The sequence below is a fragment of the Musa acuminata genome, chromosome BXJ1-3 (genome assembly GCF_036884655.1).
Source record: "Musa acuminata AAA Group cultivar baxijiao chromosome BXJ1-3, Cavendish_Baxijiao_AAA, whole genome shotgun sequence".
Lineage (NCBI taxonomy): Eukaryota > Viridiplantae > Streptophyta > Magnoliopsida > Zingiberales > Musaceae > Musa > Musa acuminata.
In genome coordinates, this window is record NC_088329.1 from 6,499,150 (window position 1) to 6,517,925 (window position 18,776).

General features: G+C 39.1%; 3 protein-coding genes across 3 annotated transcripts; 2 read left to right on the forward strand and 1 right to left on the reverse strand.

Annotated features, from left to right (window-relative positions):
* Positions 1-347: 347 nt before the first annotated feature.
* LOC135636820 (putative disease resistance protein RGA1) lies at positions 348-4,917 on the forward strand. The gene has a single exon (XM_065148890.1). The coding sequence runs from the start codon at positions 348-350 to the stop codon at positions 4,044-4,046; it is 3,699 nt and encodes a 1,232-aa protein (XP_065004962.1). The 3' UTR covers positions 4,047-4,917.
* Positions 4,918-5,738: 821 nt separating this feature from the next.
* Positions 5,739-10,006, reverse strand: LOC135619259 (probable protein arginine N-methyltransferase 3). The gene is made up of 7 exons (XM_065121109.1): positions 9,697-10,006; positions 8,768-9,304; positions 8,504-8,601; positions 7,514-7,592; positions 7,176-7,433; positions 6,917-7,084; positions 5,739-6,402 (listed from the first exon to the last, which is right to left on the reverse strand). The coding sequence occupies exons 1-7, from the start codon at positions 9,964-9,966 to the stop codon at positions 5,959-5,961; spliced, it is 1,854 nt and encodes a 617-aa protein (XP_064977181.1). The 5' UTR covers positions 9,967-10,006; the 3' UTR covers positions 5,739-5,958.
* Positions 10,007-10,323: 317 nt separating this feature from the next.
* LOC135619311 (uncharacterized) lies at positions 10,324-18,776 on the forward strand. The gene is made up of 8 exons (XM_065121212.1): positions 10,324-10,440; positions 10,543-10,667; positions 11,687-11,766; positions 12,379-12,520; positions 12,588-12,737; positions 12,838-13,039; positions 16,243-16,367; positions 18,466-18,776. Exons 1-7 carry the CDS (start codon positions 10,362-10,364, stop codon positions 16,341-16,343), a joined length of 879 nt encoding a protein of 292 aa, XP_064977284.1. The 5' UTR covers positions 10,324-10,361; the 3' UTR covers positions 16,344-16,367; positions 18,466-18,776.

Here is an 18,776-nt window from a genome sequence, read left to right on the forward strand (position 1 = left end):
GATAGGTCTTCGAAAAGATAGGAATTGACTGTAAAGTAAATGCAACTGTTAGAATTCACTTTCTTAGTTATCTGTTCTTTATTTATCTGTTAGAATTCACTTTCCTCCCACTACGTTGCAATGGATGTTGTTGACAGTATTCACCGACAACATCGAGATAAACTGGTGTTTCCTGCATAATTTATGATTCCTGCCACCAACAATCACTTCGTCAAGTAAATATTTATCTTTTAGTTGACCGACTGGGTCATTGTTTATCCTCAAATTCATGGATCAAGATTTACAAGGGGAGCGACCTTGAATGGATCTTTGAGGTGATTCCCTCTATTTGCCATCAGAGAAGAAGAATGGCTGGTGTCACATCACAGGCAGCGGCGGTGTTTTCCCTGGTGAATGAAGTCTTTAACCGGTCCATCAATTTGATCGTCGCGGAACTCCGGTTGCAGTTGAATGCGAGAGCCGAGCTGAACAATCTGCAGAGAACACTATTGAGGACTCACTCTCTGCTCGATGAGGCAAAGGCGAGGCGGTTGACTGACAAGTCTCTCGTGCTGTGGCTGATGGAGCTCAAGGAATGGGCCTACGACGCCGACGACATCCTCGACGAGTACGAGGCCGCAGCAATCCGACTGAAGGTAACACGCTCGACCTTCAAACGTCTTATCGATCATGTGATTATAAATGTTCCATTAGCGCACAAAGTAGCAGACGTCAGGAAAAGGTTGAACGGGGTCACTCTTGAGAGGGAGCTAAATCTGGGTGCGCTGGAAGGGTCGCAGCCGCTTGATGCCACAAAAAGAGGTGTGACCACTTCTCTTCTGACTGAATCTTGTATTGTCGGGCGAGCTCAAGATAAGGAGAATTTGATTCGGTTGCTGTTGGAGCCCAGCGATGGGGCGGTTCCTGTTGTTCCTATAGTTGGATTAGGAGGGGCAGGGAAGACGACTCTGTCTCAGCTTATCTTTAATGACAAGAGAGTGGAGGAGCATTTCCCATTGAGAATGTGGGTGTGTGTGTCTGACGATTTTGATGTGAAGAGAATTACTAGAGAGATCACAGAGTACGCCACTAACGGAAGGTTCATGGATCTCACCAACTTGAATATGCTTCAAGTTAATCTGAAAGAGGAGATAAGGGGGACGACATTTTTGCTTGTGCTGGATGATGTGTGGAACGAAGACCCCGTGAAGTGGGAAAGCCTGTTAGCCCCATTAGATGCCGGAGGACGGGGAAGCGTGGTCATTGTGACGACACAGAGCAAAAAGGTCGCCGATATCACCGGCACGATGGAGCCATACGTTCTCGAGGAGTTAACGGAGGATGACAGTTGGTCACTCATCGAGAGTCACTCCTTCAGGGAGGCGAGCTGCTCTAGTACAAATCCTAGAATGGAAGAGATCGGGAGGAAGATAGCCAAGAAGATCAGTGGCCTACCTTACGGAGCAACAGCAATGGGGAGATATCTAAGATCTAAGCACGGAGAAAGCAGCTGGAGAGAAGTCTTGGAAGCTGAGACTTGGGAGATGCCACCGGCTGCAAGTGATGTGTTATCCGCTCTAAAGAGAAGTTACGACAATCTACCCCCTCAGCTGAAGCTCTGTTTTGCCTTCTGTGCTCTGTTTCCAAAGGGCTACAGGTTTCGAAAGGATACACTGATCCACATGTGGATAGCTCAAAATTTGATTCAATCAACAGAGTCGAAAAGATCGGAGGACATGGCAGAAGAATGCTTTGATGATTTGGTGTGCAGATTCTTCTTTCGGTACTCCTGGGGAAACTATGTGATGAATGACTCAGTCCATGACCTCGCTCGATGGGTTTCATTGGATGAATATTTTCGAGCAGATGAAGACTCACCATTGCATATTTCAAAGCCAATTCGTCATTTGTCATGGTGCAGTGAAAGTATAACCAATGTTCTTGAGGATAATAACACTGGTGGAGATGCTGTCAACCCGCTCAGCAGTTTGCGCACTCTCCTTTTCTTAGGCCAATCTGAGTTCCGGTCGTATCGTCTTCTTGAAACAATGTTCAGGATGTTGAGCCGAATCCGTGTTTTGGATTTCAGCAACTGTTTCATAAGAAAGTTGCCTTCTTCGGTTGGAAATCTGAAACATCTGCGTTACCTGGGCCTGTCTAATACGAGAATTCAAAGGTTGCCGGAGTCTGTAACACGTCTTTGCCTCCTTCAGACATTGCTACTAGAGGGCTGTGAACTGTGCAGGTTACCAAGAAGCATGAGCAGGCTCGTCAAACTGAGGCAGCTCAAAGCAAATCCAGATGTAGTTGCCGACATAGCCAAAGTCGGGAGATTGATCGAACTTCAAGAGCTGAAAGCCTATAATGTTGACAAGAAAAAAGGACACGGGATTGCAGAGCTAAGTGCAATGAATCAGCTTCACGGTGGTCTTTCCATTAGAAACCTTCAAAATGTAGAGAAAACGCGAGAGTCTCGGAAGGCGAGGTTGGACGAGAAACAGAAGCTTAAACTCTTGGAACTGAGATGGGCTGACGGTAGGGGTGCCGGAGAATGTGATCGTGACAGGAAAGTTCTTAAAGGCCTCCGACCACATCCAAACCTGAGAGAATTGAGTATCAAATACTACGGAGGCACTTCATCTCCGAGTTGGATGACGGATCAGTATCTGCCCAACATGGAAACGATTCGCCTGCGTAGCTGCGCAAGGTTGACGGAACTCCCATGTCTCGGTCAGCTGCATCTCCTTAGACATTTGCACATCGATGGGATGTCCCAAGTGAGACAAATCAATCTGCAATTTTATGGCACCGGAGAAGTTTCAGGTTTTCCATTGCTGGAGCTCCTCAACATATGTCGCATGCCCAGACTGGAGGAATGGTCGGAACCACGGAGAAACTGTTGCTACTTCCCTCGCCTCCATAAACTGCTGATCGAGGATTGTCCCAGGCTCAGGAATCTGCCCTCCCTCCCACCAACACTGGAAGAACTAAGGATATCAAGAACAGGACTAGTTGATCTTCCAGGATTCCATGGAAACGGTGATGTGACGACGAATGTTTCCCTTTCTTCTTTGCATGTTTCGGAGTGTCGAGAACTGAGATCCCTAAGCGAAGGATTGTTGCAGCACCACCTCGTCGCGCTCAAGACAGCGGCATTTACCGATTGTGATTCTCTTGAATTTTTGCCCGCGGAAGGATTCAGAACAGCCATTTCACTTGAATCATTGATAATGACTAATTGTCCACTGCCTAGCAGTTTTCTTTTGCCTTCCTCTCTCGAGCATCTAAAGTTGCAACCATGCCTCTATCCAAACAACAACGAGGATTCACTGTCAACATGCTTCCAGAACCTCACATCTCTTTCCTTCTTGGACATCAAAGATTGTCCAAACCTGTTATCATTTCCACCGGGTCCTCTATGTCAGCTATCAGCACTCCAACATTTGTCCCTCGTCAATTGCCAGAGGCTACAATCTATTGGCTTCCAGGCACTCACCGCCCTCGAAAGCTTGACAATTCAGAACTGCCCTCGCCTCACCATGTCACACAGTTTGGTTGAGGTGAATAACTCTTCCGATACGAGGCTCGCGTTTAATATCACTCGATGGATGCGCAGACGAACAGGTGACGACGACTTGATGCTCAGACACCGAGTACAAAATGATTCATTTTTCGGGGGACTTCTGCAACACCTCACCTTCCTCCAGTTTCTAAAGATCTGCCAGTGTCCACAACTTGTAACCTTCACCGGCGAAGAGGAAGAGAAGTGGAGAAACCTTACTTCTCTTCAAATTCTGCACATCGTTGATTGTCCAAACCTGGAGGTACTGCCTGCAAACTTGCAAAGCCTCTGCTCCCTCAGCACCTTGTACATCGTCAGATGCCCAAGAATCCATGCGTTTCCTCCCGGAGGTGTCAGCATGTCCCTGGCACATTTGGTCATCCATGAATGCCCTCAGCTGTGTCAGCGATGTGATCCACCAGGAGGTGAGGATTGGCCCTTAATAGCTGTTGTACCAAGAATATGTCTTGGAAGGACTCATCCATGTCGCTGTAGCACCACCTGAAGCAAGCTTATGTCATTCCTAGAGGTGCAAGTGCTTCTGCTGGTAATGCTACGAACTCTCTCGACTCTGCTGCTTCCGCTGAATAGATTTTTCTCAAGCATGCCTCGTAATCTTAGTATCTTCTCTTTAATGAATTGCAATTCATTAGTGCTACGGGAGCAAACAAACCCTTCCTGAAATCTGCTATGACTCATTTTTCGTTACTTCCTTCTCCTTTGACCTTTTCTTATTAATATGATGTAGGAAGGAGTTCAGGTTGTAATCTGTTTATCAACCAAATGGATGTTCATACCAACCAAGTTCAAAAGAAATTTGTCAACCATTCTACTTCCTCGTCTCTTCGACTTTTATCATGTATAGAGATCTTCCTCCTCCTAGAGATTGTGCATTTTTCGGAATCAGTTGAGCAGATGCTTCAGCAGCATCCAGCTTGTGTTCTAATTTTCTTCCTCCTCCTAGAAATGATGTGGGCTCCTGTCTCTTTTTGCAGGTTGTAGCTTTGTTGAAGAGAAGGTAGTCTATGTATGGAGATGTTTGCGATGCTTCAAGGACTTCGATTGGCTGCTGCTGGTGCTGGATTGAGGAACATTGCCATTGAATCTGATTCAGTGGAGGTCGCTAAAACACTTAATAAGGAATCTGATCCTTCTTGGAACCAAACCAAATCAAATTAGTCCGAAACGTACGTTGTATTTTGATCTCCTTCGAGAGCATCGTAGCTGTTCCATGTGTATAGGAAAAGGAATGGATGTGTTGATTGGTTGGCTGGCCGGGTGTGGTCAACTAAAATCCTTTTTCCTTTTTTTTGTAGAGAGGCCACTGATCTGATCCTCTTGTTACTTTTTTGCGTGTTGATTCATTCATCGTTGGCTGTATTCGTCTCTTTAATTAATATATAATTTTTTTTGGAAAAAAAGAAAAGCTTAGCCATGAACATCAGAATCTAGTTAGGACTTTCTTGCAGTAGACAGTTTATTTTGTTGTATATCAAGAGCCTACCGTTGCTACTGCCGGTGGCTGCAGGCGCTCGTTGATGGATAAGAACATGTAAGATAAGATGATCGAACGCCGAGTTTTCATACCGCCTTCAACTGCGGCCTCGCACTCGTCGAGAATGTTGTCAGCGTCGTATGGCACCTTCAGATTTCTGGAGACTTGTCTTTCATCTGCCTCTCCTTTGCTTTCCTCAAACAGGGAGCGAGCCCTCATCGGTATTCTCTGAAGCCACACAGGAAATTTTGCTTGCTCTTTAATAGTAAAAACCTTGGATCTTCCGGGCAGCATCAGGTGTGCTTTCAAGATTCATTCCCACAGTCACCAAGTGGTCGGTCTTCTTCTATTGCGGTCATCATCATCTATCTATGATGCCTACGATGACATGAACAAACACCAAAATAGAGGTGCCCTTCTCCGAGTGTCTAGTTTACCTCTCAACACGAGATTCTGTGTCGACTTCCCCCAAGTATATTTGACCTGCATACGAATAATGATTAAGATAGATTTTGTTCTTAATTGGTGGCTGGAATATAAGTATTAGAAACACATTGATTAGGTGATCATGATCTTGGAACTGGGGTTATGGCCACTCAAACCAACCATTCTTTTTTAGCTAAAATTAATGAACACGAAGTGCTTTATATAGTTAGATTGGCACATAATCAATTTCATGCATATAATGCTAAAGAAACATGATGAAAGAAACTCCAAGTAGAACTTTGTTAATTCATCATTAACCTTCTCTTTTGAGATTTAGGAAGTTTAGCACCGGTTTATCATAATAGCCGCCAGACATTTTGCCCCTACATTTCACGATAAAAGACCAATATATAAATAGCATATAAAATAACACGTCGATGCCACAACAGCCCAGGAAAAGAAAATTTTGAGCTGCCACAAAGATATCAAAATCTCATCACAAACTGAAGATTTGAACTGGCCAACTGTGCTTCCGGTCATCCGAGCTGATGCCTGAAATCTCCAGTGATATGTCTATGCTGCGGTGTTCTGACGACCGAGCAATGCTGACGCGGGCTCTGATCCTAACAGCAGGGCTCTCTTCTGTGCCAACTGCTGCTGTAGTGCTGACAAAAGCATCAGAAGATGTCATAGTGATTGGTTCTCGAAATGTCAAGATGGTCTGAGACCAGTGAGTCCTTGGAGTGTAAGGTGAGGTAGAGAGAATGGTAGGCATCTCCTTGCAGAATCTGTTGGTGAAACCAGTATCAAACCACAGCACGATCCCATAGCAAGGACATGTTCTAGATGTTGCATTGTAAGCAGGATCTGTTCTCAGTTTCAACTCGAAGATTGCTGTGAAATCCATCTCATCTGTCTTCATGGTGGCCAGATCAATGGACTGAAATTTACAATGCAATTGAAAAAGCTGTATTAGCAGCTACTAACAAAGATGAACAGTTCAATAGTATCCAGGCAAACTACTAAATGATAAAGGGTGTTTAGAAACATAATTTATCTCTTATTGTAATGATCTTCCTCTTATCAGATCCTTAAATGAACTGCATTGCAAAGCTCGGTAAATCATTGACAAAAACATTATGAGGTGTCAAATACTTTTAAGCAGAACAACACTCGACAAAGTCCAAATTCTGTTTATTTTGAATGATTCATGCACAACTCAATCAGGTGATGGTATGGTGTTGCAAGACATTAGTGCTGGATGTATCATAAATAGTTTTGTAAGGTAGAATAGTTAGCTTGAAGAAGGGTGTGAAATATTTTTCAACTTTTCTTGCATGCTCATTCCTTCAGAGGCCACACAGAATATATTGATTAAACTAAAAGTGTGCTTCTAAAACTGCTGATGAGAGTTAGTAGAGGCTGAATTATGTAAAAGTTCAACTTGGACTTACATGGATAACTACTGATTCCGTCATGATATCCCGACTGTCTATTGCATCGACAATAGGAACACAAGAAGCATCCTCCATAACTTCCTTGCTAATGCAAGACATGTTAAAACCATATACATTTTCCCAGAAAGGAATGCTTGTTCCACCTCTTCCAAATCCAGCTGCGAACTACAAAAGAAAAAATATAACAGCTCAACTCAAATATCTTAAAATTGAATAAAAAATTGTTGGTTAAGATAATGCACTATCGCAGCCTTACTAAGGTTGCAGTATCTGGGAGAATGGCACCATCAGGCTTCAACCATCTATCACGTGCATAGAGAACTGAACTGAGCATGGATTCATATAATAGGCAATAACCCATCCACTCGCTGACTAGTACATCAACACTATTAGGTGGAATATATATGTATTTGTCAAGCTCTTCAACCATACATTGCACCACATTTATTACTCCAGAATGCTGCTCTTCACCTTTCATGCTGTCCTCTGACAATAGGCCATTATCCCTAGCTATCTGCAGTAACCAAGCAATAGAATAATCAAAGGCAAAACTAGTCTACCAAAAAGAACACTCAAGTTAAAATAATAAGTTACCTGAGTTGCGACAGAAGCCATCTTCGAGCTTGCTTCAACAGCAATTACCTTTGACGCCCCGCCCTGAGCTGCAAAAAGACTAAAAGAAGAAACACAAGGTAAACAATAAAACTAGTACACAGTAATAGATACAAAGTAATAGGGCAGATTCTCAAATATTTCAGAGAGATCAACCCCATCACATATACAACAATCAGTAATAAATCTAAAGCCAATAAAATCAAAATATGGATAAATACAGCACAGCAGAAACCTAAAATTTATTCCATGTAAATTCATGACAAATAATTTAAACTTTGTTGCTATTTGCGAAATCCATTGCAACTAGTTTATATTTATCATTTTTTATTATCACTGACCAAATGCTTCATTATGGGGCAAATTAAGCATGTAACTCATAAGCATACCACCTCATGTGTTTGCTTTATGGGAATCCCCATCATAAATGACATGCTTTGGAAGACTTCGAGACCAAAATTTTATCTACCATCGGCTAACCACCAGACATCAGTATACACTAGTATTATGATATTTTGAATATAACTGTTCACATAATTTGAACAAAGTTTGACCTTGCTAGGGAGGGAGGGAACCAGCTGTTTTCCACAGGAGAGAAGGCTCTGGTTCCCATCCAATACAAGATTGGAATGGCATTTGAGGACTAGAAGATTTTCCAATAGTGGCAGAAATTTTGCCTCTCTTTAAGTGGTAGGATATGGAACATGACAAATTGAGCTTTCAGGTTTGGAACAGCAGTGGCGATCACATGTGAATGACAAGGAATTGTTATGCTGGGGAAAATGCACATGAACATTGCTGAAAATAAGTGTGACGGTAATAAACTTTAATAAGCAGAAAAGGTATACTGAAATAACCTAGCAATTATCAACTTTGATTTTAAGTCATTCTTCATTTCACTATTTGGCAAAAAAAAAAAGGTATTGTGGGATAGCCAATTAAAACTAGAAAGAGCAAGGTAATCATGGTTACCTTAAGATTCCTGTGCCGCAACCAACATCCAAAACAGTAGCTCCGTTAACAAGAGATGGGTTATTTAAAAGTGCTCCTCTATAAGCATCCGTTCTTACCTGAATGTTGATATTGCATTAAACATTTCAAAACATAGACAACAAGAAGGAAAATGATCATACAAAATAATAAAAGCACTTAAGGTCCTATTTTGACAAGAGGTTGAATTATTCTTCTCCTAATAAAGGGTTAACGAAGAACATAGACAACTGCAAAATAACACACCTTGTCACTAAGCATCTCCCTATGTATACCAAAAGAGCCATAAGAACCAAAGTACTTCTCATTTACATTTTTTATTTTCCTTGCAACAACATTTGCAAGAGACACCCTTAATATCTTATCTTTCTGTTTCTGATCACACGGCTTTAGAATCATGCCGTTGGTCATCATTCCCTGAGAAATTTTATCCATGCTGTCTAGAGATGCCTCTGTATTTCCAGTTTCCTTAAAAACATCAGATATGGGAGAATCACCATTTATCATGCTTTGACCATCATTACAAAGTTTGGGTAGTTCCTCACTGGTCATTAGCTCTCTCATCATTTCTTCATCTACTGCAGGAGGATCTTCTTCCTCATCTTCATCACCAGCAAAACTATGCAGAAGTGGATCATCTACCATATATGGTTTTAAATACAAGTCATCCTCCCAGAAAAATTTTCCATCCTTTTCAAAATTAGAAGCTGGATGTAAATGGTTCTGAAGATCTCTGCTACACTGTAAGGTAAGTCCGCAACACCAACATTTGTTTTCTGCAACCTGGAAAACAGAACATATAGAAGTTGTTAGTGTCGAAACTTTTCTTTGCATTACCCTAGTTGTTCAATTAAAGTGGCAGCGCAAATCTTCTCGAACATATTGTCAGCATCAATCTTTCTTTTTTATGCTGTATTACTCATAACTAAAAGACCGAAAAAGATTATTAGCGCAACCGAAACTAAAAGGAATTGGCACTGACAGGTTGTGACAATTTCCATGAAGTGGCCAATAAATTACAGAATCAAATACTTGCCGAACAACAATTCACCAGAACCATTTTGACACATGTATAATCCCGGAATACAAAAACAAGACATTAAAACATCATAGTTTTAAAGATTGCAAAAGAAAATCCAACATCAAAAGCAATCAGCAGAAGATTGGCTACCCACCCGAGACCTCACATAGTTGATAAGCTTGAAGGAGCCATAGAAATCTAAGCCCAACTCACGAACAACGTGGTGGAAATCAAAGGAGTGCTCGGATCGGCAGTGGTCGAACAAAATCTCCGCGGAGCCAAATCTCGAGCAACAGAACAAGCAGAGGCAACGGGAGGAAGATTCCTCCTCCGACGACTGCCAGTCATCCCATTCTTCCATCTGCTCCTCATCCTCCTCTTCCTCTTCGTCTCTTTCGTATTCTTCTACTCGTTTGCTCTCCATCACTTCTTTCCTCCGAAAGCCGCCTTCTAAAACCCTAGAGACGCTGAAAAGGCCTCTAAAATAGCACGAAACCGGGATATCTATTGCTGCGATCATCACAGTATATAACATGCGTTATAATGAAATATCGTAATTCGGCCGAATTTTTGGTGCGGACATCAAGTAAAATAACGGCCGCTATTTAACTTGATATTAGGGCTCACCCTCACTGTAATATTCCTTTGAATTGATGATTTATATTTGTTTAAAGATAATAGCCACTATAATGATGGATCCGTTATAACCTGTTATGTCATACTCCGTTACAAACCCGATATATGGATCCGTTATTAAAAATGACCAGCGGCCGAAACCCCGTAGAGGGCGTGGGCGGTGGGCGTGAGCTTAAGCGACAGATGTTGATGTTGTATGCCGCTTGCAGCCAGCGGTTATCCTCTTCTCTCATGGCCACCAAACCTCAACGCCTACATCAGAGTTAGTACCTCCTTGAAGCCCAATGGGACGTACCGTGCCCTAATCGACCAAATCCGCCTGTTTGACGAGATTGTCTGCGTTCTTTTTCCCTTCTGATTGCAGTTGCTAGCGGCGCGTCGATCCTGGGTTCCGGAAAGAAGCCGAGGGCGATGACGACGTCGACGGCAACATCTGACTCGCCCATGAGGGAGGAGTTCGCCAAATACACCGATTACCTCAACCAGCTGGTATGGTTTCCATTGTCTCTTTGCTTCCCATTCATTCTGTTTTGCGATGGTACATAGCACTATGAAAACAAAATGGGTTTAGTTCTTGAGATGTTTGGAGTCTAAAATGGAAATGCAGTACGAAGAAGTCGGGAGGCTAATGAATGTCGTCGATCCTAAGGACACTATGATTCTCCTACGTAAAAAAAATACTTGTTTTAAAAGGACACAGGTTGATATTCATTTTCTGGCCTAATATTCAGCCAAAGTTTTACACTTTCTCTTACTATTGGTTGAAAATATAGATGCCTAGTTAAAATAGTTTGGTTCTCTCCTAGCTATTCTTTGCTACAGAATCTGAATATTCGTTATTAAGTCAATGCTGGACCTTAATATGGGGCAGGTGCTGTAGTGCATGGTGTTGAAATTAAGATTAGATCATGTTAGTATGAGCTGCACAGTGCACATGGTCAGAACTTGAACTGGACAACGAAGATCAAGTAGCTCTTTTTTATTTTTGTTGTGGAGTTGGACTGGAGCAATAAGTTGAGTCAGGCTTGTTAGGTCGAATTATTTTTTTCTTACTTTTTTTTATTTTACATTTCTGTATGATTTTCCAATAAGCTATTTACTAGCTGTTTTCTTCCCTCAGTTGTTTGTTTCATAAATTTAACATGTGGTGGGGTGAAACCTCTCTTGCCTGGAAGCAGTAGCTCTTACTAGGACATTATTAGGTCTGTAAAGTTGCCTAGCGTGGTGTACCAAGAGCATTTTGATCACTTGGTGATCATCGAAGCTAGGAAATAGGTTGACCTACTTGCATGTGTTTCAAGAATCAAAGTTAACTATTAATCTAGCTCTTTATCATTGACTAGCTGCCATTTGGTACAATTTTCATGCTCAGTGAATTTCTCAAAGCAATCTTTTAGTCAGCAGATGTGTTGGTCTATGTAGCTTTGTATTTTTTGCTTGTGACAAAGTTTGAGTTGTAGATACATTGTTGAGATTGTCCTTTAAGATTTGTTTCATTGGCATTGTAGAATGACAAACGGGAGAGAGTTGTCAAGGCTAGTCGTGATGTGACAATGAACAGCAAAAAGGTCATATTTCAGGTGCATAGGTAAGATATGTAACAGATTTATGACTTCTATTGCCTGTACAGCAGATTCTACATCTATGGATTTATGATAATACTTGTTATGATTCAATGCTTCATGTTTGTTTTGGCAAGCAACATGTTTGATAAAAGTTCAAACTCGTAGGGCCAGCTATTACCTAAGTCATTTGTTATGGACCATCAACAATAATTCAGTGGAGTCTGTACTGACATATGTACTTGTCAGATGCTGAGAGGAGCATAATAGTCAAAATAACTAACTAGCTAGTAACAATATAAAATTAATATCCCTTTAATTTGATTGAGTTTTGTTCTTATTTTACAGCTTATATATGACTCTCATGATTGTATTTACTTGTCAGTTATACCTCATTATCCTCCATGACTGTAACTCTCAGATGATGCTTATTTATGTTGGGGAGTCTAAGGAAATTACCTTCCTATGTGGCTGCTTCATGATCTTCTGCTATGTGTCATGACCCTTGTATTTTTTGTGCATGCTTTTTATTTTTATTGTTTCTTTCTTTTCATCTAACGACAAACAGAAGTGCTTTGTAATTATCATCCTCCATTTTTTTTATATGATTTTGATCATATTGCTTCTCTTTTTGTCAGAATGAGTAAAGGCAATAGAGAAGATGTGTTGGCGAAGGCAGAAAATGATCTTGCTGCTGTGACTGATCAATATATGTCAAAACTAGTGAAGGAGTTGGATGGGACTGATTTTTGGAAGCTTAGACGTGCCTACACATTTGCTGTTAGCTTCTGTGTGCCCTTTTGTTTTGGTCATTTTGTGATCATCTCTTAATGCTTACATTTTGTAGGTCCAAGAGTATGTTGAAGCTGCAACACTTTGTAGATTTTGCAAGGCTGGAACACTACTTAATCTTGCTGAGATTAATGCTTCTTTGCTTTCTCTTAGTGATGAGTCTCTTGAGCCTTTACAAATAAATGTTCTCGACTACCTCCTGGGGGTTAGTTCTAGTTTGTCGTAACAGTTTCAACTTTCACTCATGTATCTACCAAAATTCTTGGTGACAAAGGGCATCTTAGACTTTATCTATTTTCTTTTAGCTTGCAGATTTGACTGGGGAGCTTATGAGACTAGCCATTGGTCGTATTTCAGATGGAGAGGTTGAATATGCTGAGAAGATTTGTAGATTTGTACGGGATATATACAGGGAGTTAACCCTTCTTGTACCTCTTATGGATGATAACTTCGAGATGAAGAAGAAAATGGATACAATGCTTCAAAGCCTAGTGAAGATTGAAAATGGTAATCCTTTGTTTTTTTGTTTCTGTTTTCAAGATATCGTATATCTTATTATTTAAAACTTGTCATCCTTCTCTGCTTTATCATGGGAATAAAAAAAGAGATCAAAGACAAATAAATGTTTGGTCTTTGACTTATATCAACTAGCAAAGTTTGAAACTTGGGTATAAAATAATTGTGTTCCTTATAAAGTTGGATATAATTGTTGTAGGGAGTTCCGAATCCAATACTATCTAAATAATATTTCAAGCTTTCAAGCTCACAAAAAATACTTTGCGATAGCTCCATTGAGCATGCAATTATTTTTACTGATCCATATTTAAGAACATATATGACATGGTTACATTTCAAATAAATGGAGGTTAATTTGCACTTTATCCTGCCTATTAACTGACATTGTGTTTTAAAATATTTACTTATTTTATAAGACAATTGTTAGGTCAATAATGTTTTATGGAATTGAGTATTTGGTGGGTAAGAAACAATATATATAAAAAGATTGTGTTATTGAGATAAGAATATAGATGTGGATATATGGAGTTACTAATAGAGTTTTTAGGAAGATAGGATAAAAAATATTCATTTGTAAATAATTAGGTATCGCTTGAATAGAGGATAAAATGAGGACGAATCGTTTAAGAGATGATAGGGATGTGTTCAAGAGACCTATAGAAAATGCTGATAGTTAGAAGATATGAAATGATTACTATTAGTGGTATTAGTTGTGTGATGAGAGTTAGAGAAGATTAAAAGGACTTTAGTAGAAAGCATAAATAAAGATTTAAATATTTTTAACTTAACTAAAGATATGGCTTTTTAATCGGTTAAGATCTGTGTTCATGAGATTTGACAGAGTTTTACTTTGGTTATCAGTGACCTATGTAACCCTCCACCTTTTTTATTTGGCCTTGGGATTGACATTGGCAGTGTTTTCGATTATAAACTTGCTGATGATATTGTCTTAGTTGCTGACCTAACACAACCCTTTACCTTACTGAAGATAAACTTGTTGACCTAATGTAATCCTTTACCTTTTTCCTTTGGTTGTTAGTAACCTAACACAACCCTCCACCTCTTTTGCTGATGATATTATCTTAGTTGATGAAAGCTTAAGTTACGGAGGCAAGTCTTAGAAACTCAAGGTTTTAGATTAAGTAGGACTAAAACTGAATATATAAAATGTAATTTTAATGATTCTAGGAATAGACAGGAGAATATAGTTATGTTGGATGAACGAGAAGTCTCTTTGAGTAAAAACTTTAGGTATCTTGGATCAATTATTCAACAAGATAGAGAGATCGATGAAGATATTATTCATAGAATAAAAACAGAATAGTTAAAATGGTGAGTGGTGTTAGGAGTCTTGTGGGATCATTAGATACTTTTGAGATTAAAAGAAAAATTTTGTAAGACAGTTGTGAGACCAATAATACTTTATGGATCTAAGTGTTGGGCAGTTAAGAAATAACATATACAAAAAGTTTCTGTTGTCGATATGAGAATGTTGTGATGGATGTGTAGAATTATTAGGAAAGATAGAAAAAGAAATACTTTTATTTGTGAACAACTACATATCGCTTCGATAAAGGATAAGATGAGAGAAAATCGTTTAAGACAGTATAAGCATGTGCTTAGAAGACTTCCGGATATGGTAGTCAGAATAGATGAAATGATTAATGTTAATGGTACGAGGAGAGATAGAGGAAGACCTAAATAGACTTTAATAGAAACTATAAATAAATATTTAAGTACTTTGAACTTAACTAAGCATATGACCTTTATGAATCTCAATGGTGGCAAAAGATCTATGTAGCCGACCCCGAATAGTTGGGAGTTACAGCTTTGTTGTTGCTATTGTTGAAAGCAAGGTAGGCAATACCGAATGATACCGCCTGATACGGGCGGTACGTACCGGTCCGACGGCATACCGGTACGCGGACCGCTCGTTACCGAGCGGAACGAAAATAAAATAAATTAATATATATATATATATTTATATTTATATTTATATATAAATATTTTAGAAAAAGGCAACGTTCGGCGACGTCGCCAAGGCGATGCGACGTCGCCTTTTTCGGATTATATATATATATATATATACGAGGCGACGTCGCCAAGTTATATATATATATATATATATATACCGAACGGTATACCGTTCGATATACAGTTTCGTACTGTACCGAGCGAACGTCGAAACTCTAGTACGGTACGAAATTGTAGACCTTGATTGAAAGATTTGACTCTTTACATATCTTAATGAAAGCAAAAGTCAATCCAAAATATTTGAAATGTTACGGCTTTGTTGATCTTGTGGTTGAATGCCTCTTGGGAAAATTTTCAACTTGGGAGCCATTGTCAATTTGATGTTAGTGTAGAATAAAAAATCTTGTAATTTGAAACTGATTATAATGGAAGTTGCTTATGGCTAACTGTCAGCAATACTACTAAGCTGGGCCTTCTATTAGCATATTAGATCATTCCCAGCTTGATAGATTTAGGGAAAAAAATCTGAAGGTTTGCTTAAATAATTTTATATAACTTAATTGAGATGAACTTCCTTCTGCTTCCAATCTTTTTGTATGTGGATTAACAATTTTGTTCACCATGAACAATGTTATCTTTTTTGGTTATAGTGCATCCATGAACTGGTATGTATGACTATGGCAAAAAATCATCACATATCTTGTTCTAGCAAGCTTCACAGCTTATACTATGTAACTTTTACACATCTTTTTGGATAAGCTTCAGGAAGCCATTGCAAGCTTTATTTTCGAATTGCAAATTATGGAATTGAACAACATCAAGACTAATTTTATCATCATGTTGCTTTGGCATTTATCAGCAAGTGTCCACATTTTTGCATGGCATTAATGATTGTGTAACAAATGTTTAGAATTTTGTTGGTAACATATAAAACATGATTGAACTAATATGGAACATTTATTATATAAAATTTAACTAGAAAGATATAATGGAAGTTTCTGCAGTGTGATTGTCTCTTATGAGTGCTCTAGCTGTTCATTAGAAGATTAAGAGTATTGTCTTTACTTGAAAACTACTACTGTTTTTAAAGAATTAATGAGTTATTCTGACTTTTGGTGGCTGCTTATTAATGCTGTAAGTGCTTTCGTTTAGAAGACAAGGAGTGTCATTTTGGTTGAAAACTACTTTAATATTCTCTTTTACTTTGTTTTCTTTTTCAGCTTGCTTCAGCGTTCATGTTAGGGGGTCAGAGTATATTCCTTTGCTTGGAAGTTCTGATCCAAATTACTCCTTCTTGGGTTTGCCAGATCTGGAATCATGAACTAGCAGCAGCACTAGGCCCCTGGTAAGAGTATTAGTCTTGTTCTTATATTTTCATGTGTAATACTCTAATAAAAATTTTCAATTCACAACTTTATCATAATATATTTTTGAGAGGACAAAAGGAACATACATTGAACAGCAAGTAAACAACTATTCTCTAAGGTGGATTAGCTGTGGAAAGTCCATACAACATCATAGATGTAATAGTTGAATATCAATTAACGATAGAAGTATTACAAATTATTGGTTGGCAACATCAAAAATGCTTACGTTGTATTGCATTCATTATCTCCTGAAGAAGTACTTCTAATATCGGTTAAATTTCTGGAAATAAATATGAAAAAAATTAAAGACTTCTTCTCTTCGTATTTTTTCCTTCCTGCTAATGTGTTTAAATGCCTACTCATAGTCATATTAGTTAAAAGACTGAAATAAATATCAAAAACAATATTAAGGACTTTGTCTCTTAGTTTGTCTGCCTTCCTGCTAATGTGTTTAAATTACTCCTCATGTAGTCATGTTAGTTAAAAGTCTTGATCTAACAGTGGATTTTTTGATGGATCTCAGTGTGTTTGTTAATCATTTGTCCAAAGGATCAATTTTGAACTCCATATTCATCACTAATCATGAGAAGATGTGTTTCCATTATATAGTTAATATAATGGAAAAATGAAGGTTTCCTCTTATTTAGTTATTTCTTTAGACGAAAGAAAATTTGTATCTGATTAGATCTTGCATAATATTGAATAGAACATCAACTGAGATTCTGTTGTGTCTTGATGCTCATTCGATCTCCCACGTTTGGATATGCAGCTTCAATGTGCATTATTATTGTACATGTGAATGGGAACATGTGCTGTCTGCAATTGCATGAAAATATGATTCCATATGTGATTCATGTTTCTTATCTTTTTCCTATTGTTCCACTATCACTGTAGTTATGGCATTGTAATATGATGTCTCCATGATAATATGTCACCTGAGCACATAGATCTGGACCTGCTTTTGTGGTTTCAGTTTGAAAGGATATTCAATGAGGAATGCAGTCTCGTAGATCTTGATTTGACAACAGCATATATTTACCTATCAATATTTTAGACTTGATTATTATTTTTTATTTCTGCAGAGTTATGTATTAGTTTAAGCATTAACAAACCACAATATATGGCTGCATATATGCCTGCGTATGACAAATGCATTATATGATGCCTTGACCACCCATGGACTGACTGGATTTGCTTTTTATAGAACTTGATGACTTTAGAACTTTAAAATTTGTAAGATAATGATGAAGTGTATAAATTGAAACTTTAGTTGCAATAGGTCAAGGGATTGAAGGTCAGTTGTAAATTGTAATGGATTATCAAGAGGTGCATAAAATTGATGGTTTTATGCAAGGTCCGCAATACCGTACCGTACCGGAGTTTCGACCTGGGCTCGGTACCAGTACGGTACGGTATACCGAGCGGTACACCCAGGTGTACCGCTTGGTATACTTAGGCGTGCCGAGTACTGTAGCAGTGCTACAGTGCTACAGTGCTGCTACAATGTCGGAACGGTAACAGATGGTCCGCGTACCGGAAGCCTGTCGGACCGGTACGTACCGGGCGGTACGGTCCGGTACTGCAGACCATGGTTTTATGTACCTCCTTTCGATTATCCAAGGACATGAATAGATTAAGAATATATTGCTTGTAGAAGAAGAGTAAAATAATAAAAGTGAAAGGTGCACCTTTCAGGTTGATCTTCTGAATTCTAAGTATATATACAGAAACATGTAGAGAGCACCCATGGTCTAGGTCACAATGTTGAGTAGTTAGGAAGCAACATATCGAGCAAGTTCATAGTTAACATTAGGATGTTGACATTGATGATTAGTTTGAATTGGAGGTTACATGAGAGAAAAAATCATCCAAGTAGCACAAGGATTCTTTTACTGCACAAGAGATACCAAGGATAGGGATAGAGATAGGATGTTGACATTATCTGTTTGCTTGCATGCATTTCTGCTCATTTTTGTTTGTTAAACTCGCTATCAAATAATGGAATTTCTCGTACTTCCATGTCTCGAGACAAAATGGCGCCTTTTATCGATGTTTGTAAAATTCTTTGACTGTTAGGTTTATGTCCCCTGTGGAATGGCCCATGCTGACGAACAAATGTTGGAAGCAAACCAAGTTGGTCCACCGTCCTGGTGCTGCATGGTCATAATGCGTCGCCTGTGGAAGGTACTAAATGTGGTTTTATCTTCATATTGGCACTGTTAAGATCCTTAAATGTAGTATCACTTGAGTCGCCCCCCTTTTTTTCTCCATGTGTGAAATATGCTTGTTAGATCTGGTGGAGAACATAATCCATGAGGGGAGAAACTTAAAACAAGGTGAACAAACGAATATATTACCTGTCCTCAAGTTAACTCTTTTGTGGCTTA